The sequence below is a fragment of the Barbatula barbatula genome (genome assembly GCF_947034865.1).
Source record: "Barbatula barbatula genome assembly, chromosome: 11".
Taxonomy (NCBI): Eukaryota; Metazoa; Chordata; class Actinopteri; order Cypriniformes; family Nemacheilidae; genus Barbatula; species Barbatula barbatula.
Window position 1 is genome coordinate 23,507,248 of NC_136774.1, and position 22,321 is coordinate 23,529,568.

The 22,321-nt window shown below is 40.5% G+C and overlaps 2 protein-coding genes across 3 annotated transcripts in view; one reads left to right on the forward strand and one right to left on the reverse strand.

Annotated features, from left to right (window-relative positions):
- Positions 1-538: 538 nt before the first annotated feature.
- On the forward strand, positions 539-8,562 carry vdac3 (voltage-dependent anion channel 3). 2 transcript variants are annotated; one of them, XM_079467187.1, is made up of 10 exons: positions 539-608; positions 2,740-2,838; positions 3,805-3,876; positions 4,442-4,491; positions 5,909-6,061; positions 6,136-6,188; positions 6,358-6,585; positions 7,464-7,614; positions 7,703-7,760; positions 7,842-8,562. In XM_079467187.1, the coding sequence occupies exons 2-10, from the start codon at positions 2,742-2,744 to the stop codon at positions 7,931-7,933; spliced, it is 954 nt and encodes a 317-aa protein (XP_079323313.1). In that variant the 5' UTR covers positions 539-608; positions 2,740-2,741; the 3' UTR covers positions 7,934-8,562. The 2 variants fall into 2 exon arrangements, with proteins under 2 accessions (XP_079323313.1, XP_079323314.1); XM_079467188.1 differs by lacking the exon at positions 2,740-2,838 and having other exon boundaries at positions 551-608.
- The window catches only part of ikbkb (inhibitor of nuclear factor kappa B kinase subunit beta), a 17,201-nt gene continuing 3,230 nt past the window's right edge, over positions 8,351-22,321 (reverse strand). The window contains exons 3-22 of the mRNA XM_079467186.1: positions 22,211-22,305; positions 20,318-20,435; positions 20,087-20,156; positions 16,996-17,084; positions 16,706-16,795; positions 16,492-16,616; positions 16,036-16,143; positions 14,404-14,617; positions 14,132-14,326; positions 12,641-12,755; positions 12,355-12,478; positions 12,088-12,239; positions 10,918-10,979; positions 10,731-10,834; positions 10,598-10,647; positions 10,421-10,520; positions 10,101-10,248; positions 9,805-9,914; positions 9,503-9,602; positions 8,351-9,217 (exon numbers count right to left, since the gene is read on the reverse strand). Coding sequence (XP_079323312.1) covers positions 9,170-9,217; positions 9,503-9,602; positions 9,805-9,914; positions 10,101-10,248; positions 10,421-10,520; positions 10,598-10,647; positions 10,731-10,834; positions 10,918-10,979; positions 12,088-12,239; positions 12,355-12,478; positions 12,641-12,755; positions 14,132-14,326; positions 14,404-14,617; positions 16,036-16,143; positions 16,492-16,616; positions 16,706-16,795; positions 16,996-17,084; positions 20,087-20,156; positions 20,318-20,435; positions 22,211-22,305 — 2,217 coding nt within the window. The 3' untranslated portion in view covers positions 8,351-9,169. The remainder of the gene's footprint in view (positions 9,218-9,502; positions 9,603-9,804; positions 9,915-10,100; positions 10,249-10,420; positions 10,521-10,597; positions 10,648-10,730; positions 10,835-10,917; positions 10,980-12,087; positions 12,240-12,354; positions 12,479-12,640; positions 12,756-14,131; positions 14,327-14,403; positions 14,618-16,035; positions 16,144-16,491; positions 16,617-16,705; positions 16,796-16,995; positions 17,085-20,086; positions 20,157-20,317; positions 20,436-22,210; positions 22,306-22,321) is intronic.

Genomic DNA, 22,321 nt, shown 5'->3' on the forward strand with positions numbered 1-22,321 from the left:
CCTTAAAGAGACAGTGACGGCTTTTCCATCCCATCTGTGGTGTATCGCCTTCGTGTACGTGACTCGATGTTTGCACTGCAGTACTTGTGTGTTGTTGTGTCTTTATTGTCTTAAGGCGATGAGATGAATTTGGACATCGGTGTCAATGCGCAGAATAACACAAACGTGCAGAATGAAATGCGGCTTGTGAAGGATTTGTAAAAGAAAGAACAACAAATCACAAAACAAACAAACAAACAGTCAATGACCATTATGGAAACCTCTGAACCAGGCATTTTAAATTCAATCTTCCTTTGTGAAATGGATCATTCAAGGGAGTACTAAAATAAATTAAAATATAAAATTAAACTTTAAGATCTCGCATTCCTCATTTTTAATGAGCAAAATCATGTCAATTCCATACACGCACGTGCTGAAGCGAATTTAAGATCTCGTATATTTTATAACATACTGGGACATTAGGGCCCACACAGAAACATTAAAATTAAGTATCATAACCATTTACATAATACAGTAGATTTGCAGATTGCGCATGCGCGGTGCATGTCTCCTTCAGTGTGCCCTCTCGCGCTGTGCAGTACAGAAACACGGTTACGCGCATCGACAGGGTAAGACGTCGTTTACTCCTTTACTCTTATGCATGCTGCATCGACGAAAACTCTTTAATGCACCATATATGCGTAAAGATCCATAATACTCGATACGTGCTCATTTTATTTTTGACACCCGCTGTATTTGAGACAGTGATGAGTGTTTCTAGGGCCGCAGACACGTCGGTGATATATAAATCTCGATCATTATTCAATCACTGTCTCACACATTGTGTGTTTTACTGTACACACCGCGCATTTGACCCTCACAATACGTCTAATCTCTGCTTTACGCCAAATGGGTGTCAGCGTTTCACCAAGGACAATGTAAACGCATACAGATGACACTTTGGTTTTGTTATATTTCTGAACTCTGACCGTATGATTGACTTTGATAAAGAAAGCGCGTGAAACTTTGTATCAGTGCAGAGTCGCCGCGCTCTTTGATCTGCGCGTAAAGTGTCACAATGTTTCCGCAGATGATTGATACAGAATCAGCGGAACAACGGGACGTCCGGAATAAACAAACGCGCACATTTTCGTTGATGTTTTCATCCACGCTCGGTTTAAAACGCGTTATTGAAATACATTGCCTCTAAGCGAAACGACCCCGTTATATGTTATTTGGGCGTTGTGCGGGCGGACATGCGCAGTGGACGCGGAGCGTTGCGCGACCTTCTTTGTTGTGTCGTCGGCTTGTGCTGGCCTGGGACAGTATACTAGCAATCTTAAACATTCATAGAAAACAAAGCCCGTTTATTTAGTCATCAACATCAATTTAGAACAGCAGTCAATAGTGCAAATACCAGGACTAAATCCCGTTCGGTGAAACATTTAGTTAACTATGGCAACCGTGGTTTTATTTGCATTAGGATTGGCATACTGGCAAACGTGTATGTCAATCTATTAAGATATCGAAACTGTCAAATTAAACGTGGATCAGAAATACAATTACATAATGTGAATAAAACCTTCAAACTGAAAGTGAAGCAGCCGATGTCATGATAGCACTTAACTTAAACCTAAGTTTGGTGTTCATAAAGAACAGAAGAGGAGGCAGTGCTGAGTGTCAGTGGCTTTACAATGGGGCAATAAATTCTTCATGTCCTTTGACCTTCTCTTCACTTCGGTCATGCTGCTTCTCACGCGCACACACACACACATACACACACATACACACACATACACACACATACACACAGACACAGCATTCAGCCATATGCTCCTACACAACACAAAACTCATCTTAAACACACATTGTATTGAGATTGTGATCAATCTCCAGCTGAAGATAACACACATGTCATCTGTATGAGTGTCGGTTTGAAAACATGTTTTCTTTTTGTGTCTGGTGGCAAACAGAATTGGCAGGTAGGTTTAAATGTTTCGCTCTATCTTACCAACATCTCGCCTGGTGGTTTACGCCACTTCAACATTGAGATTATTTGCTTGAGCGTCTCTCTTTAATGGCCTCTGTGTCTGGAGGCCAATTATTTATCCGTCATCATTAGACTGTTACTGATGTCACCTAAACATCTCTTAAAGGTACAGCAAGTGAGGTTCGTTCTTCTTTTTAAAAACACTGGTTGATGCCAAATGTCAGTCACACCAGTACATGTGTGAGCAGCACTGAACATGAGCGGATGTCATTGAACAGATTCGATTTTTTAAGAACAGACGGCTTCCTGCACCTTTAAGGAGGTTGTGTGTAGATATCAGTGTTGAAGAAAACATTCCCATTTCGTCACATGGAACAGCCGTGTCAGTTTGTCTTGAGTATTTTTAGAGCGTGTGTCTGGGGATCGGGGGGACGGGGAGGGGCTCTACACATGCTGATCCAGCACCTGGGGATTTGACCCTTAAGGGTAGATTTGGGTTCAGAGGTTGCCACGGTGATGGGAGGTATGTGGTACCCTCTTTTACCTAGAGCAGACCCTGTGATAATGTACCATGGTAAGCGCACTTTTTGCCAAAACACCTGCTAGTAAAGTTAGCGATATTTGGATACAATTTAGTTTAATATTTGCATTATTTTACAAAATAGTAAACCATTGGGTCGGGATTTGGTCGGGATACATGGAAGCATGTTGTGTATTCAGTCGGTGCACTCCTGGTGTGTGTTTAATTGTGAAATTTAACCCTCTGTAAGACATGTCTGAGAGAGCAAAGAGAATGGAGAAGAAACAGAATCACACGCAGGTGATGGGAAGCAGTAAGACCTGCGATCACTGTAAACCAAAAACCTGCGGTGAGTCAGAGAGAGAGAGAGAGAGAGAGAGAGAGAGCAGGGGTCAGCGATGATGTCAGAGCCACTGGAGAAAGAGACAGACAGACAGACACACACACAGTTGGTCAGACAGACAGAGGTCAGCGATGCTGAATGCTCATGAATGAACTGAACCGCTCCAGTGTGTTTCTGATGTCATTGCATGGAACTGTTCTGGGTTCAACTCAAGGTCAGATTTTAAGCGTTTGTTTTTCTTTCACAGATTTTCCTTTTCATTTTTCTCTATACTAGCTAATATACTATTTGATGTTCATTGGATGTAATGTGTCATTTAATAAAAAAGCCTCAAGCTCAGATCTATTCACAGCATTTGTGACATGAAACTTCACTCATAATCTCTTCTGTTCATAGTCCAATGTCACAAATCACAAAAGCAATTAAACAATGTCTAGTTTATTTAATGGGTGGAGTTATGATACACGTGCATTCATGTAAATGCAATTTATATTTTTTGTTAATTTTATTAATGTTAAGTTTCAAAATGACTTTCTGAGCGAAACAGCATCATGTCACAAAATTGAACTTGTACTGAACGCAGAACATGTGAAGCCCCTATGTGTGTGTGTGTGTGTGTGTAGATGTCACACGTGTAGTTGTGTGATGACAGTTAGCATTAGCTGCTAAAGAACCGGCACTCATTAACACATGTGATGATGATGATGATGATGATAGCAGTGCTTGTGTTCTCGTCCTCATTAGATGCTTCCTGAAGAAAGTGCACACTGTTTTAAAGTCACGTGCGGTGTGCGCTAACATCTCTTTTTATAGCTGCTGCTTTATTAAATGACGTATTTTCTGCTTTTATTTGTACAGACTGTTGTAAATATATGTTACACGGCTAACTCTCTAGCACAGCTGACTGGATTCAAGCGAGTAAACATGTGGCTGGTGTGTATATGACACACTGACTCTCTTTCTCTCTTTCAGGAAACATGGCCGTCCCTCCTGCATACGCTGACCTCGGCAAAGCCGCCAAGGATATCTTCAGTAAAGGCTATGGTGAGTGACATCACATCGCTATTGACCATCAATAAAATAAATCATTGAAGATTTCCATCCCACCATCCAAATAAACGGTTGTATATCACAGACAGTACATTACCCTTTTATGTAAGAGATCAGGATGAGGAGAGGCGAGTTGTTGTCATGGTGATGTTAACTGAATCAATACTGACCTGAGGACAGATGGTCGGGTGGGTCAGTGACGAGAGACGGTCCTCTAATGGGCCGAGTTACAGAAAGCTTAAGGGGACACATTTCCCTTCTCAAATCTCACGGGAATCATAATGCATGCTGGGAACTCTCCCTCGTCATGCACTCGCACACATACGTGCGTGTATATCTATAGCTTCAGTTGTACTAAAAGTTGAATCAACACCACATCTGTTGTGTTTTTAAAATGTTTGTTTGACAACAACAGTATACACACATCCAGTGGCGATTCATCTACATCTGATCAACGTGATGAAAAAGCCTTCTCTTGATGTTGATAACAACGTCTCACAAACATTTATTATGTGAATGTAAAATCATGTTTAGCTCTTAATCCGTATATGTTTTTCAGGGTTTGGAGGCGTTAAACTAGACCTGAAGACTAAGTCTCAGAGTGGAGTTGTGAGTTATATGTTACTGTGCTAATACTGTGGTTTATTGTCATTCCCTTTTCTTTATGAAGCACATTATTAGCATCTTATTTCATCACTGTACTATGCTACAGAACCTTTTTGCATGTGTTCTTTTACCCATCATGCTTGATCCTTTTTATATATATGTGTACTTGTGAACATGCTTGTGAACACACACACACGTTTGTTTGTATACATTAAGGGGACTTTCCATAAACATGAAGATGTTTATATTGTACAAACTGTATATCCTCTCACCATCACACAAGCCATTTTGCTTTAGACAAAATGTAGGTAGTTAAGAATTTCATCATCCTTAATGTCCCCATTATGGGGGTCCCCATAATGTACAGAAACTGTACACACACATATGTTTTAGTGTTATTTTAGGTTAGTAGTGTGGTTCAGACTTAAGGCTTGTGCATGTGTTTCTGTACTCGTGTTTGTGTATTTATGTGTGCGATTCATGATCTGGGGCGAATTCACAAAACATTCTTAAAAAGATTTGCCATATTTACATGATCTTAGGATAAACATCATCTTAAAGTAAAAAATAGCCTCACGGTGGTCTGAAATTTGAAAAGGTTAAATATTTTGTTAATGTTTTTGACGTTGGTTCACGTGACACGTATTGTGTTGAGCCAGAATTGTAATTGTTTATTGGACATTGAGGAGGTTTAATATCGATATAGTCATGATAAGGTCTATCTGCCATACTTAAGCTTTCATTATTAATAAACTGAGTGGTTTCTACATCTATTCTGGGGAAAAAAGTAAATATGACATTATAATAATGCACTTTTTATAGGATAGATAAATGTACGGTTACCTCACGAGCAGTCGAGTATAATCGTTGACAAAGCGTTAAGATGAATATGTTCTTAAGAAAATATCTGAGAACATCATTTAAATCTTCAAAACAATCTTATATTTGGAGAATTAAAGTTTGGTGAATCCGGCCCCTGGCGTTTGTGTGATCTGACATGAATGTGTGATTCTTCTTTCCTTTAACTGCACACAATCTCTTTCTCGTCTGGCTTTCTCTCTCGGACGCTGCTGTCAGATGGTAAGACTGAGATTTGTGTTAAAGACAGACAGAGAATTACAGCTGAGCGTGCTCAACCCATTCTCTGATATCACTTAAATGTAAAGACTCTTTATTATAATGACCGTCTGCTCTTGACCTTCTGTCCTGTTCTTCTCTGCTCGCCTGTTGCATTGGTTGAAAAAATATTTGTTAGTCTGACCAAAAGTACAAAGTAACAAAACAAAAGTCTCTAGTGCAAAGATACTCAAATGTTGGTTTCTTGTGAATGTTTTGAAAGAAGAGAAGCTGGTCTTGTAGTTTCTAGCGTGGCTACACCTCATAAAACCAGCATTTCTGATTTCTGTCTCTCGTGTGCCAGGAGTTCTCCACCGGCGGCTCCAGTAACACAGACACTGGGAAAGCGGCTGGAAATCTGGAGACCAAGTACAAAATGAAGGAGCTGGGCTTGAGTCTGAACCAGAAGTGGAACACAGACAACGTTCTGACCACTGAAGTGACTCTTGAAGATCAGGTACGTCTTCACAACACACAGACTCAGAACAAACCTTCTGAAGAGCTCAAACATGATGCTTCGTTTCTGTGCAGCTGGCCAAGGGTCTGAAGCTGGGTCTGGACACTTCATTTGTGCCCAACACTGGGTGAGTCACGTCCTCACATCATACACTCGTATCGCTCAGTTTACCCTTTTTTATATCTCTGGAGATTGGACGGACTTCTCAGTCGTGTTTCATTTAAGTATCAACTGAATCTTGCTCAGGAGAAATAAAAACAGAAAGCGTCTGTCTTGTTCTTGTCTGGTATCTTTAGGAAGAAGGGCGCTAAGCTGAAGACGGGCTATAAGCGTGACTTCATGAACGTCGGCAGCGATATAGATTTCGATCTGGCCGGACCGACGATCCACGCCACGGCGGTTCTGGGTTACGAGGGCTGGTTGGCCGGTTATCAGATGGCTTTTGACACGGCCAAATCCAAACTCGCCCAGAACAACTTTGCTTTGGGCTACAAGGCAGGAGACTTCCAGCTTCATACTAATGTGTAAGAAAACGCGTTCACTTCGGATTTAAAGACATCATTCGCTCACTTTGCATTCATCATAAACATCGCTGGTGCATGATATGATATTCTAAAGAAACGTGTTCGTGTCGTGGCTTTTTATCTGAAGTCACCAAGTGCTTAAAGTGATCTTCTGTGAAATTCTGTCATCATTTACTCTTTACGACTTCTGTTCTTTCCGCAAGAACACACAAGAAGATATTTTGAAGAACGACGATGGCCCCCATTCACTTCTATTGTATGGGCACAAAACCAATGCAAGTGAATGGGTGCCGGTTAAAAACATTCTTCAAAATATCTTCTTTTGCGTCATACAGGTTTGAAATGAGTAAATTTTTTGGGGGGGTGAATGATCACTTTAATGTGAACCCGTAACCAGATAACTAACTAATCATTTAACTTGTGCAAATATGTCACATTACAAAAGTGAAACTGGGTTGAAAATCGGCCTGTCACAATAACAGAATGATCATGTGACAGATGTTATGTGACTAAAGCGTGATTATTTCAGAAAACCGCAATTACCCAACAAAGATGAATTTAATTTCTGCTTAATTTGGGTTTTAGAGGACGACCGTAAGACACCGACATGGTTTTATGAGCTTTATGATGAACAGATTTAATTGAGGTTTTTATTCACAAATAAACCCTTGTTTGTTGAGGCGCTTTGTGTTTTTGATCAAAATAATTCTCTCATCTCGTTCTCTTGTGTTTTCTGTTATGGTCACTTATTATTAATCGTCATATTATCAGATCCCCAAAACAGACACTGTTATCGGTGATTATCGGACTATTAATCGTCAGTAATCGTGATGTTTGGTCATTTACTGTGAACGTTATTTTGCTGTTGTGTGTTGTAGTAATGATGGCACAGAGTTCGGAGGCTCCATCTATCAGAAAGTAAACAGTCAGTTGGAAACGGCAGTGAATCTGGCGTGGACCGCAGGCAGCAACAACACACGCTTCGGCATCGCCGCTAAATACCAGCTGGACAAAGATTCCTCAATCTCTGTAAATACACACACGCACACACCGTAACATCAGAAGTTCAGTCTCGCTCTCATAAAAGAAATGTGAATGACGGTTGGTCTCTCCGCAGGCCAAAGTAAACAACGCTAGTCTGGTTGGAGTTGGTTACACACAGAGCTTGAGGCCAGGTGACCAAAGTTTCTCTCACGGTTCATACACTTCATCAGAAGTTGTGTATTGTTGATGTCATCCTATATTTCTCTCTGTAGGTGTGAAACTCACTCTGTCCGCTCTGATCGATGCCAAGAACTTCAATGCCGGTGGGCACAAGGTGGGCATGGGCTTCGAGCTGGAGGTGTAAAGATGAAAGACGACAGGCGGAGAAGTAAAAGACAACAGCAGGATTTCAGACACGCATCCCTTCCCAGTCCTAATTCGGCCTTAAAGACGCTCTCGTCCAGTGAGAAACAAGAACATCAGTCACATGTTGCGGGGCTACACCCTCAAATAAAACATCGCCATAACAACCGTCTCCATGTAGCATCACCGTGACAACAAATCTCAGCATCTTCTGTTTCATGGGGTCTAAACGGAGTTGATAATGATGTTCACGAGCTTTAAAGTCGTTTGTTTTGAATGGACATTTCTACGTGTTTAAATATTCAGATTCAGCCGGTCGTGTGGATTCAGTTCAGGTTAAACATACGGAGTCGTGTTCGTCTTGTAAGAGAAATGTTGTTTCTTGTTTAAGGAGAAATAAGAAAAATAGCAACGCCGTGTCAATCACATTCATTTTTAATTCTTGATGATATTTATTGCAAAGCGTATCATGTGATCAATTGTTTAAGTTCCTGTTGTTGTTTTTGCGGGCTGGAGACAGGAGCATCTCTGCAGTTGTTTTCTTCACTAGGGTCCTGGTTTGTGTTACAAATGGAGAATTTGTGTGTCGTGGAACAAATAAAGAGGATTGTCCACCCTCACGGGAACTGTCTTCTGCTTTAGAAACATCTCTGAACACGGTTTAGGTTTAAAAATGTGATTTTAAAAATGAAATGCACACTGCTTTGATACATTCGTTCATACAAAAGATTTAACAAAACTGCTACTTTAAATACAAAGTCCCACAGCTAAATAAATGTGTATTCAACATGAAGTTACAGACTCGTGAAAACGTCAGACATCTGTTTATAATTCAGTACCTATTATTTGATAGTACATCATGCAATAGAGAAGATACAGAATATATATGATTCTCTCTAACATTGAGCTGTTCTGGGCTAAAATGACTTCTGTTTTCATGAACTGTTCAGCACAGATGTTGCGTTATTCATTTAGCAGACGCTTTTATCCAAAACACCTTACAGTTCATCTATCAGAATGCGTGTCCCCCATGAAACTCGTGACCTGTAAACGCAGTGCGAATTTCACATAAAAATCGAATGACGCAAAATAAACTGGTAAACTCTGTAAGATATGATGCTTGAAGAAAAGAGAGAAACTTCAGGAGAATAACAGTCAGCATCGTCTGCAGTGTCATGAATCCTCCAGCGGGTGACAGCAGAGCATCATGTGTCCGTACACGCTCATCTGAGCCGAATCAAGACAGATCCTGTCCTCCATTCAACCAGTTCCACTGCCTCAACATCTGACAGAAGAATCAAAGAGACACGCGTCAGCAATGAGGATGAATATGAGTGAGTGTGTGTGTGTGAGCGTGGCCATCTCGGTGGGGACCTTGACCTGAATGCACACCTACTCGTGGGGACCAAAATGAAGAAAAACCATATAAAAATATATATACAGAAGCATATAAAATGTTTAATGATCCTTAGGTTAAGGGGATATAATATAAAGTTTGTACAGTATAAAAATCATTACACCTATGGACTGTCTCCATGGAGATAATAAACCAGACGTGTGTGTGTGTTACCTGCATGCTGGTCTCGGTCTCCTGAATGGTTTCTTGTACTAAACTCTGCAGACGATTCTCAAACGACTTACTCTCCTCAATCGCAAGATGAGACTCGTCTCTACACACACACACACGGAAACATGCAAATGAATGCAAAGTCAGATTAACTGCATCCTTGTACACAGTAATCAGGTGTCACGAGACACAGAATTCATTTTACCGAAATCTATCAACATCAATTAATATCTAATCAATTATAATGTATAAATCAGCAGATTTCAGCTCTGTTGTCAGATGTGTGATGAGACGGTTAGACTCACATCTGGGGCAGAGAGAAGGGGCTGCTGGGATTGGGCGGTCTGTTGGACAGAGGTCCCGGTGGCGTTCGACCTCCGTCTGGACTGCCGCTCACTGGACTACGAACTTTACTCTGTTCAAAAACACACAACACACCGCGCACTTCTCAGTATACACTACGTAGTGGCCAACCGGTTGTATATTAAACTGTCGATATTTAATCTCAAAGAGGAGAATGCTGTCAGTTGATATCGAGGTTCATTATTAAGCACAAAGCATTGTGGGACACAGTATCTTGTGCTCTGCGTGTGTGTCTTACACAGGCCAGTTTGAGCAGGTTCCACAGTTCCTTCTGTCTCTTCTCCTGTAGATGAAGAAGTTGAGTCTCGCTCTGAGCCATGGCACTCACCATCCCCTCCACGCACGGCAACAACTCCAGAACCTTCTGACGACACGCCATCGTCTTACTGCACACACACACACACACGCACGCACGCACACACACACACACACACACACACACACACACACACACACACACACACACACACACACGAGCACATTAGCTCTGATCTTAAACCTGGTGAGCACCAGAGACTTCTCAAGAGATCTCTGCTGAAAGAAGACAAAGAAGTGAACCTCAGGTGTGTGTAAAAGTCCCGTAATTTCTTCTCATAAAACTGAATGGCTTGAACCACCAGTTTAATGACCTCCTGACAGTCGCCAACACATCTCTGCTCTGAAACAAACATCACAGAGGGTCACAACACACATCACACACATCTCATGACGGAAGATCGGGATTCCATCTCTTACCTCTGGGCTTCTCTCGCAGTTTGCGTAACAAATCCATCGCTTTCACTTCACTACACAACACAACAGAGGTGAGTGTGCGTTATTAATAAACACAACATGTAATTGATTTATGGTATCAGTGATTTATCATTACAGTGTCTCTAAAGCCTCTCCGTTCCTCCACGGCTGTCTCTGGATTTCCACGATGTCTGTCTGTAAGCTCATCATCTCCTCTTCCAACTTATTCACGTCCTCCGTCTGACACGCACGCACACACAGCAGAGACACTTAACTCTAAGACTGTGATCACGCATGACGTCACATGTGCGTGATACTCTTACCTGTCCGCAGTTGAGAGCAGTTTGTTCCATTTCACACCAGACGCTCAACAGTTTTTCCGACGCTGAAACATCAACACACATCAGATCAGCATTCAGCGCTGATTCATCTTCACAAGATCGAGTGTCTGACACAACTAAAATGTCACTTTTTTCATTTCGTGAACGGTGCAAAGCGCGTAACCTGTGCTTTCATTTCCAATGTGATGAACCATCCGAAAGTGACTCTTTCGAGATTTCAATTTTAAAAGGATACTTGGATATAGAGTGCTGCATGGCTTAATATATGAACAATGGCATAATGAAATAATAAAACAGTGTAACTGTCTCAGTATTCATAAACTTTGAAAAATATTTTTACTTGGAAGCCAAGTTTACTTTTTTGCGTCAAAATCCGTGATGTCAAATGGTTCACACACACACGTTTTCCATATAAAACATAAGATCAGATATATAGACACACAGGGACAGTAGGTGGCGGTATGTCCTCTTGACACAAGCCAGCCTGCCTGCCATAAAAGAAGAACGCGTTCAGTATCAGTAAGCGTCTGTTCAAGGAAATGTGCATTTAAGACATTTAAGACTATGTAAGTATACTTTATACATTATGACAATATACTGATAAACACAAATGATGTTTGTGGTTTGGGTATTTATTCTGTATTACAGCACACGTGAATATTAGCCCCGTCAGCTAATGACCGAGAGAGAGAAGACAATAACGTTAGGCTACTGATGTTCATAAATCAACATCAAAAAGTCCAAATCTGGATAAAATGGATTTTATCGTGTAAATAATAAATTCGAAATTATTTTGGTTTTTAATATGCATGTTTGTATTGTGTCTGACAAACAGCATTAAAATGTATAAAAATACACCAAATAGCGTCTTATTTTAGCATTATACATATATATATTATCCTACAGAACCTTATATTTACTAAAGAACTGATTACTGTGTCTGTGTTTAGTTTGGCTGTGTGTGAAACCAGTTTACGTCATCGAAAGAGAACATGGCGGCCTCCTGAGGTTAAAATGAGTATTTCAGTTAGGACTTTTTTAAGAATTTCTTTCTAACTACAAATGCTAGTAGTGTAAGGCTATTACAACGCATTGAGCCAGACATCTCTCTATACACCGGGTTCATTGAAGCAATTGTTTTGCGTGTTTTACCGATCCCTGAAGCTCTCTGTTCCTGGTATTTATCGAGGTCGATGTGTAAGCTGGTGCTGAAGAACTCCAGCGTGGCTTTAAGTCGCTGATGCATGGACACCATCTCATTCTTCTGCTTCGACAGCGTTCCATTGTGTCTGAGAAGACTCATTCTAAAACACACACAACAAACCAGTGACTGTCAGGCTTGTTATAACCAAGACAAAATATTCCTCCCGACACACACATGAGGCGTTCTGATGTGTGAAAGGTTGTGTTGTGTCTCACATGGCCACTTTCTGTCCCTGCTGAAGTCTCTGCCAGTCTTCTCGGAGCGAGCGGATGGTGTGCCACGCTTGACCCAACGTGCGTCTCTGAGAACTGTACGCTAGCATGCGCTTGCTGTCGTTCTCTGAAAAACAAAATGACAGACCCTTTCACAATCCAAACTTCATTTCTACAGTTCACATCAATCACTCGTGAGATCTCTGTAAGACCTCAATGGTTTCTGAGAATCGACGGAGAGCAAACGGAGATCTTAGAAATGTCATGTTAAAATGATGCAAACACTCACGAATGAATCGGATGTTTTCCGGCAGGACTCTGGGACTGAACTGCGGCTCATAACTGCTGCAGGAACGATCAAAGAGAAAAACCAGCGGCTCTTCGGCTCGCCGCGTGTCCAACATCTGACAAACACCACACAATCTCATCACCCACCGTTCAATCAATCTTACATTTACATTTAGTCATTTATCAGACGCTTTTATCCAAAGCGACTTACAGATGAGGAAACATTGGAAGCAATTATAACAACATAGGCAACAAAATACATAAGTGCATCAAACTAGTCCATTAAAGCCCAGCACAGTATACAAAGCTAGAATAGTGAGGTTAGTAAGTGTTTTTTTGAATAAGAAGAAAGGGAAGAGAATTAGGAGAAATCAATCAGCGACGTGTTGACGGAAGAGATGCGTTTTTTAAAGATGGCAACCGAGTCTGCTGATCTTCTAGCAGCTGGTAGATCATTCCACCAATGTGGAACAGATCCAGTGAAGGTACGGGAGAGTGACTTTTTTCCTTTTTGGGATGGTACCACTAGTTGTTGTTCCTTTGCAGACCGCAGTGATCTGGCAGGAACATAGATCTGCATTAGCGAGTGGAGATACGATGGTGCAGAGCCGGTGTTGGTCTTGTAGGCCAGGAGCATAGCTTTGAACTTTATGCGGGTGGCAACAGGGAGCCAGTGTAACCTGATGAAGAGCGGAGTTACATGCGCTCTCTTCGGTTCATTGAAGACCACTCTTGCCGCCGCATTCTGGATCATCTGGAGAGGTTTGATTGTGCAAGCAGGAAGTCCAGCCAGAAGCGCATTGCAATAATCCAGTTTGGACAGGACAAGAGCCTGGACTAGGACTTGGGTAGAGTGCTCCGATAGGAAAGGTGTAATTTTCCTAATGTTGTAGAGGATGAATCTACAGGACCGGGTGGTGCTGGCAACATGACTTGTGAGGTTAAGCCGATCATCGATTACCACTCGCAGGTTTCTGGCTGTGCTGGACGGTGTAATCGTTGATGAGCCAAGTTGAATGGCAAGGTTGTGGTGAATCTTTGGGTCGGCCGGGATCACAAGCAGTTCCGTTGTTGCAAGGTTTAGCTGCAGTTGATGATCCTTCATCCAAAGCGAGCAGCGACCTTCGGATCGTCCGGTTGAACGGACTAATATGTTATATTAGTTTACCAAAATATACAATTTGAAAAGGTTTCTGTTCCTTAAAATCAAATACAATATTGACCTAAAAATGATTGGAAAAACTTAAACTTAACGAAACATTTGAATGTTGCCTCAACAAAAACCTCAAATTTAAATAATAAACCAAATAACTAAAATAAAAATGAATTAATCTTAAACAGCAACATAACAAATCAACAAAAGCACACAACAAAATTGCTAGAACTTTAACTCAAAAAAACATAAAAACTAAAATTCTTAAAATAAAGTTCTAAGTAAAAAAACTAAATCAAACTAAAATAAAAACAATAGTAACTTTGATTAAAAACATACGCTATAATCGATGGCACACTGCATGACGTTATTGTGCGGCTCGAGGGCGAGTCCCGCCTCCAGGAGCAGCTCCTGATTGGTCGGAGGGATGCTAGTGTCCTGTGCGATTCGCTCCTGGAGAGACGCCACATCATCATCCGGCTGTACGGTGTAGGTGAATATTTCAGCGGAGGTCATGTTCAACACGTGCACCAGCTGAAGAGACAGACACACGGGTGGATCAGCGATGACATCATCGATTAAGACGTTTCTCAAGGTTTTCTGTGACATACCTTCAGATTGAGAATGCTTCTCAATTCATCGAAACAGAAACAGGTTCCCTTCGGGGGGTCTCTTCCTGTGTCTGAGGTTTCTTTACTGTCCTCGTCCGGCTCTTTTGGTGTGTCTTGACTCTCTCTGCTCAGTTGTCTCAGATCTTTACCTCTCTCTTTAGGTGACCATCGGAGCATCAGTTGTAACCAGCACTCCAGTTCACCGGCTAACAGTCTGAAACACACACAAACCGATCAAAAAGATCTGGGATTTATCGGACACTTTCAAAACCTATTTTTCAGTCCTGAAAAGTGTGCAGTTACGACTGAAATACACAGCGCAACCTTTAAAATCTGAAGAGCACACATGAACACATTAGTTCTCAAACATTTCCGTTGCGCAGCCCCCTTTGTGCACCGCTTTATGGCCCCCCAAATAAAGACTTATCATCTTAAACTTTACGTTAATTTGACCAAAAACATATTCAGTTGTTGGAACATCAATTTTGTATTTTTCTGATAAAATGGGGTATATGCACACAGAGCAATGATGTCTTTCAGCTAAAATCTCTGCCAGCTGTATATTACATCAGGCGGCGAAGGCAACTATGGCGTTTCGCTTCAGGATGCACGTAGGATTACAATCAACAATCGAGTCTAATAATTCAAACACTTCGCCGTATATCGGCCACCAAAAAGGAGAAGCACTTCAGGCTATCTGTTTCAAAGTACTTCAACAAATATGAAAAAAAGCCAAGTGAACTTTTGCACTTACTAGAGGCATGATCACAGAGGCACTGAACAATGTTCACCTGTAATGCTGTCGGTTTGACGGAATTTTAAAGTTTTCTTACTTAACACATCGCTATCATAGCGATAAAAAATAGCTACCTAGCTGGCTGACATTTTACAGGACGTACGTCATCATCCCGTGTGCATGTACACTATTCATGATATATTTCTATATATTTGAAAATGCTATAAAATCTTTGCCCCCCGCTAGATCAATCCTGGAGCCCCTGAGTTTGAGAACCACTGCATTAAAGGGATATTTCACTATCAAATCGAATTTTTCCCATGTTTTACTCGCCCTCAAGGTATCTTAACTGAATATGGTTTTCTTCTTGAAGAACAAGGCAGTCGAAGTTATAAAACCACCTTTCTTTTTACTTCCAAGCGGTAGGATGGGAGTGAATGTACGTTGACTTTTTGAATCTCCAAAAAGTGCAGCCAACGATGAAAGAATCGCTCGATACGGCTCTGTGTCTTAACAAAGGACTTCTGAAGCAAATCCATACGTTTGTTTAAGAGAAATATCCATATTGAGAGGGCTATTAATATTGATGTCTAGCTTCCGACATCTCTCAATTACACGTGAACCAGAGGCTTGTTTTTCAGGTAGATGACGCAGGCGTGTCGTAAATTCTGGTGACAAACTCTGCATTTTCAGTTTTCAGCAAACAGGACAGCGTCTACTGTGTTGGGAGCTTTGTCACCGCCATTTGCCGGAAAAACAAGGGGAAGTAAAACATGGGGAAGTACCGCTTTAACAGACTTTCAAACAACAAACTCAAAAAGAAATAAATGATGGAGAAACGCAACAATCTCCCACATCTTTACTGTAAACTGTAATGACACGGACACCTGACTCACTTGTTGAGATTGTGTGGATGAGGCAGATGTTCAGAGTATCTAACATCTCCCATCAGATCCTCATAAACCACAATATCTCTCTCATGTTTCTTTGATACCTTGCTGTGCCTAAAGAGAGAGAGAGAGAGAGAGAGAGAGGTAAAGAGTTCAAATGAACCTGGGTTTATTTACCAGAACCCATCTGCGCTGTCGTATTCTGAATTTTCCAAACAATATCTTACTAACAGAGAATACTGGAGCACAGCCAATCACAGCAATGCAAGCTTTAAAAAAACAACAGTTCTGTTGTCTTTTCATGTAAGAACATTGATAATGAGGAACCCGAGGTCTTTTCTTTCACATCACGCTGACAGATTAATAAAAACACAGAATATAAATGTCAGCCAAATCAAACACAGAACCAGGGCCGCTGCTAGCCATTTTGGTGCCCTAAGCATAATTCCATTATGGATGTACCACTGAACGGGTTGCCAGGTTGGCAGAAACGGTCTGAATCCTGTGATACACTCAAACACCAGCGTCCCAAAGCTCCAGTAATCCACAGCGCCCGTGTACTTCTGCTGTTCCAACAGCTCAGGAGCCTATAAGAGACGCGGAGAGAGAGAGAGAGAGAAAACACTGAAAAACACCCGAGAGAAGAGAGAAATCAAACATCCGCTCGTCTACTGACCAAATACTGCAGCGTCCCGACGAAAGACGTACAGAGACTGCTCTGATCCAACTCTTTAGCGTAACCCAGATCTATGATCTTATGAACCAACTACAAGAGATTCAGAGAAACATTCATCCACATTAGAAACACAGCAACAAGGAAAGATGAAATCTGCATGTTCTGGGGAAAAAGTTCTGCATTAGGAGATCAAATGAAGAGAAAATATGACATAAATACAAATGAAAAATGCGTTTTCTACATGATGTGCTGTAGCATTGTGTGTTTTATTATAATTTGCGTGTTCTCACCCGCTTCTCTCCCTGTTGAAGGACGATGTTTTCTGGTTTAAGGTCTCGATGAATAATTCTCATCCCATGAAGATACGTGAGCGCCGAGGCTGAAGAGAGAAAGAGATTTCTTTATTATCGGCTCACATATGGATCATTAAAGGAGCATCTGTTATTATTATCAGTGCCACAGCTGTGAACCCACAGATCAGGTCTCTGTCACATCTCAATTACTCCTTCAAGACGTCGGTGAGATGAAATGGAGAGCAAACGGAAACTATTGTTTAAGTCTCATCTGCGTCTCAGATATTTCTCCGTAGAAAAAGAGTCATTAGAGTTTGAGAACAGATGTGTGTCAAACAGACATCAAATATCTATATTATTGAAGATCTCAATATCCAAACATTTACTCAAATCCAGATGATTTCACCTCTACGATCTACATTCATTTACACCTCCAGACTCTTCATGTGTTCACACAATTACACTCTCATCTCATTCTCTTTTTATTTCTCCTGAACAGTTTTAGGACAAACATCGGAGACCAAAAGAGAAAGAGCGATAACATTCTCCTCACAGCCGGAACAGATGAAATGAGACGCAACAACAGTCCTGTTGGCACACTTCTTCTGTAGAGAGAACCATACTAGAATGAATTCACTGGAATAAGAGATGAAGCAGCACAGGATGAGGACGCTGACTCAATCCAGTTTCACATGTTCACAGGAAGAAACTTCAGATGTACACACAGCACGATGTTGAATTAAACAGGGCTGTGTGTGTGTGTGTGTGATGAATCAACTCAAGGGTCCCTTGAATGAGTGTATAGTGACTAAGGACGACAGGGTCAAAGGTCACCTGAAATCACAGCGCGAGTCAGTGCGTTCATTCTCTCAGGAATGAGTTTATATATGTGAATTACTCTCTTAAAGTCTGCTTGTGTCCTCAACCCGTCACCATGTGCACACTTTTCTGACTCTCTCTCAATGCATGTGTGCTTTATTGGAATGACAAACCGTACATTCGTACTGCCAAAGCATTTGCAGCTGGGCTGCGTACAAATAGTGCAATATGTAAACAAACGAAAAGAAAGATAATACAGTAATAAAATAAAAAATATAATATATGTAAATATATATAAAGACAGAAATAGGGTATAGTTTAGCCAAGATTTACAAAATCTAAATCTACATTTAAGTATCATAAGTAAGGATAATAATATCATGTTATGTAGATATATTGTAAACATCAGGTCAGGGCAGGTCGTTGTTGTGACAGGCAGACTAACACACAGCAGTCCTTGTGTTCTCTTCACAGATACGCCGGTTTCTCATCGTCTGACACACTTTCAGACGTCTGGTGTATATGGACTTAATTTTGACATAGAACATTATATCCTTATATCCTCGTGTTTTGAGCATTATGTTCGGTCTCAACTCCACTTCTCTCTCTCTCTATGTGCGTTTCTAATTCTGGCAAAAAAAACACACAAACTCCTCAGCACGTTTAAAAGCACATCTGGATGAAATTATGAACTGGATTTAAACTTTGACGTTTACCGACACAAATTCAGCAGCAATTCAAACAGACATAACAGCATCAAGACGCCATTTACTGCAAAACGTCATCTTACTACTCAAGTGTTTTCGTCTTATTTTCTGGAACGAATATCTAGACGTTCTTAAATCGACATACACTCCAACTAGATTCAAGTAAACATGAATTAAGGCCCGTTCACATTATAACGATAGTGATAACTATAACGATAAACTATAATGTTTTAAAAATCATTCTTAATTCAGGAGAATAGTGGGGTTCACAGTATAACTATAATGATACAGAGAACCATATCGTTGGGATCACTTTCACAAAGATTTTTGAGCTGATGAACGATAAAACATACTGTCAGACAGTTTCTGGAGGATAAGGTTTGACTATTGGTGATGGAAACAGAATGAAAGACTGTAGTGATCAGAAAGCGGTGTGTTTACGGCGGGATATTATATATGTGACCCTGGATCACAAAACCAGTCTTAAGGAGCACGGGAACATTTTAAGTAAAAGCCAAAAATCCATTGTGTGGGTCAAAATTGCCAAAAATCTTTAGGATATTAAGTAAAGATCATGTTAAATAAAGATATTTAGTAAATTTTCAACCCAAAATATATAAAAACTTAATTTTTGTGAGTGGATGGCCTGCTACAGTGGGTTTTGTTGTCCAGGGTCACATATGTATAATACAAGCTGGGAAAATATATGCTTTCCGTGCCGGACATGAGCGCACTTTCAGAGAGAGCTTCCAGCATATTTGGGAGAAAAGCCGTTCTGGAATGAAGACGAAAGCATCTGCAGGTCATCTACCTTCACTTTAGTGACTGAGAACAGGTTTAAAATAAACATAACCTTAATGTTATCGTCCGCTGGTCTGGACGCAAATATAGTAACTGTTATCTTTATAGTTACTGTTATAATGCGAACGGCCCTTTAAGTTTCTTTTTCTTACCCCACCGGTAGATATTCTCTCTCGCTGTAAGTATAAACTCACTTCATTTGGTACTTAAGGGAATGGTCCGCCTTGTGACAGAAATGAACATTTTGTCATCATTTACACGCCGTCTTGTCATTTTAAACCTGTACGAGATTCCTTCTTCTGCAGAGCACAAAATAAATATTTTGACAAATGTCGGTAACATTAAACTGACCGAGGGCTTTTGGTTACCAACATATCTCAAAATATCTTCTTTTGTGTTTTGCAAAAGAAAGAAAAGCACACAGGTTCAAACAGGGTGAGTAAATGATGAACTATTCCTTTAATAACTTTATATTTTAAGTCATTTGATTATCTTGATTAAGGGTTTTAGACATTAGAAATTGTTTTTTTTATCGTTGTGTGCTGTGATGTATTCAGTAACACCTCAATATCTTGTCCTGTATTCTTTAATCTGATGATGATAAATCAGACTCTCAAACTTTCCTCTCATAAATGTATTTCAGAAACAAAGTTTGTTTTGGATTTGTTGTCGACTTCAATGGAAATAAGTTTCACAGTAGAACATTAATGGCAAACATGTAATGCACTGTTTGTGTTTGTTGTGTGTGTGTGTGTCCTCACATATGTCCTGAATGAGTGTCAGTATAGAGGTCTCTCTCATCCCACAGCAGTTCTCCAGCAGATTCAGATACTGTACCAACACAAAACACTGTGAGTGTCATCATATAACAAGAATCATAGATGGAAACACTGTTATTCATGCATCTTTAAAGAATATCATGTCTAATGCATGCACATGTCCAAATGGTCCATAGAAATATCACAGGCTTTCCTTCTGTGTAAGTGATGTACCTTGCGTAGGTCTCCGCCCTGACAGTACTCCATAGCCAGTAATGGAAGATCGTTCGTGGCCAGTTTCTGGAGTTCTTCTGGAACGTCTCTCGCTGCCACAACATTCATGTGATTCAACCTTTCATCATGAAAACACAGAACTCAGCGTACACCCGACATGTTTCAAAAGAATTTCTTGCACAATTTTGTTCATAAAAAGTTTATGAAATTAAGTGAGTCTAATAAAACAAACGGAGAGAAATAAAAGCAGGCACCATAACAGAATAACTTCACGCCTACCATCATGTGTGAAATAACTGAGCTCAGGCAATGATGAAGAGGTCATCGCCATAACAACACGCATTAATTCATGACCGAGGTCAGAGACGTTACGTCCACTGCAATGAAACTCGACTGTGAACACTTGTACTATTTCGCCCCTTATGAAAACAAATAATGGCTTTATTATAGTAAAAGTGTCTTTATGCCGTGACCTATTGAGGAATTCTGCAGCGGTATGAAACTAAAATTGAAATTAAAATGATCAGATTCGTCATTTCTCATCATTAAGTCTAGAAAGGACACGAATGATGTTATTCTGACGTGTTTATTGAGTTTTTGAGATTCTGACCATTTTTTGGGGGAGAAATGTAGAGAGATGATTACTGTTAAGGATGAAATAACAAGTTGCTGTGGTTGTGTTTTAAATGTTTTTGTGGTTGTGACCATGTCTGGGGACAGACGGCTATAAATCTCAGACGAACAACACGCCTTCTCTCGACACACAACTACTGACGGGTCACACTGAAGCATCATGGAAACGCTCACAATGTCACAATGTCGGAGGAATTTGACACATTGTAGCTCTACACAAAACCCTTTATTCCACCACTTAAAGGGACAGTTCAACTGAAAATGAAAATTCTGTCATAACTTAATCAACCCCAGATCGTTCCAAACCTGTATGCATGTCTTTGTTCTGTTAAACCCAAAGAAAGATATTAGCAAGAATGCTTGTGACCAAACAAACTACCATTGTATTTATTTTCCCTACAATGAGGGATGAGATTTATTCGGTTACCGGCATTCTTCCAAATATCTTCCTTTGTGTTCAGCAGTACAAAGACTTTTTTGTGAACTGTCCCTTTAAGAACATCTGATTAGATGAGTTGAATATAGACGGTGATGATGTGACGACACTTGCAAACTAACTAACACAAAGTTGTCTCCCAATACAACCGCTATATCACGGTGCGGACGTTTACAAAAGATGTGAAAGCATTTAACTCTTGAATTTCTAGGAAAACCCAAAGAAAGGAATATTTCCCAACGCAATATCTCCTAAGCATCATCGGAAACGTCCACGGATGCATTTGCTCATATAGAAAGATGTTAAAGGTGTTGTGACGAACAGAAAAACCTCTTAATGCCGCGGTCTTTATATTCCACACATTTTTACTGCTGTGGTGTCATAAATTCATCCTTTTTTGTTTTGCTCTGTGCTTTTCTTCGTAAAACATGCAAAAATAGCTGAAGGACAATAGTAAGCTGTGCGTGGTCGCCTAATGGACTTCACATAAAACTGATAAACATAGAAACGATGGACTTTATTCTGTGGGTGAAAGATGGAAAAGTGCTATTAAAACAAGAGCAGTTTCTCCGTGATGCTGTTATGACGATGTCTTTAAGAAAAACAGCTGTCGTGATGTGAAAACAAATCTATAAACCAAACTACAATATGGTGCAACAAGGACCAAAGCGCATCACACATCACCGCGTATTTCACATCTGCATACAATACAAACTCATGTCTGTTGTATTTTAGAGAGCCAAATGATTCAGTGTGTGCACCTGAACATCTCGCAGAAGAGCAGAAAGCATTTGAAATGATTGTTGGATGAGATTTCTATTCACCTCTTCATGATCTGTATCTCTAAACTCCATCTGGCCTTGTTTTTGGCACTGAGTTCCTGCCGACACTGTTTGATGGCGATCTGAACGCTAGTTTCCTGTCAAAACACAAAA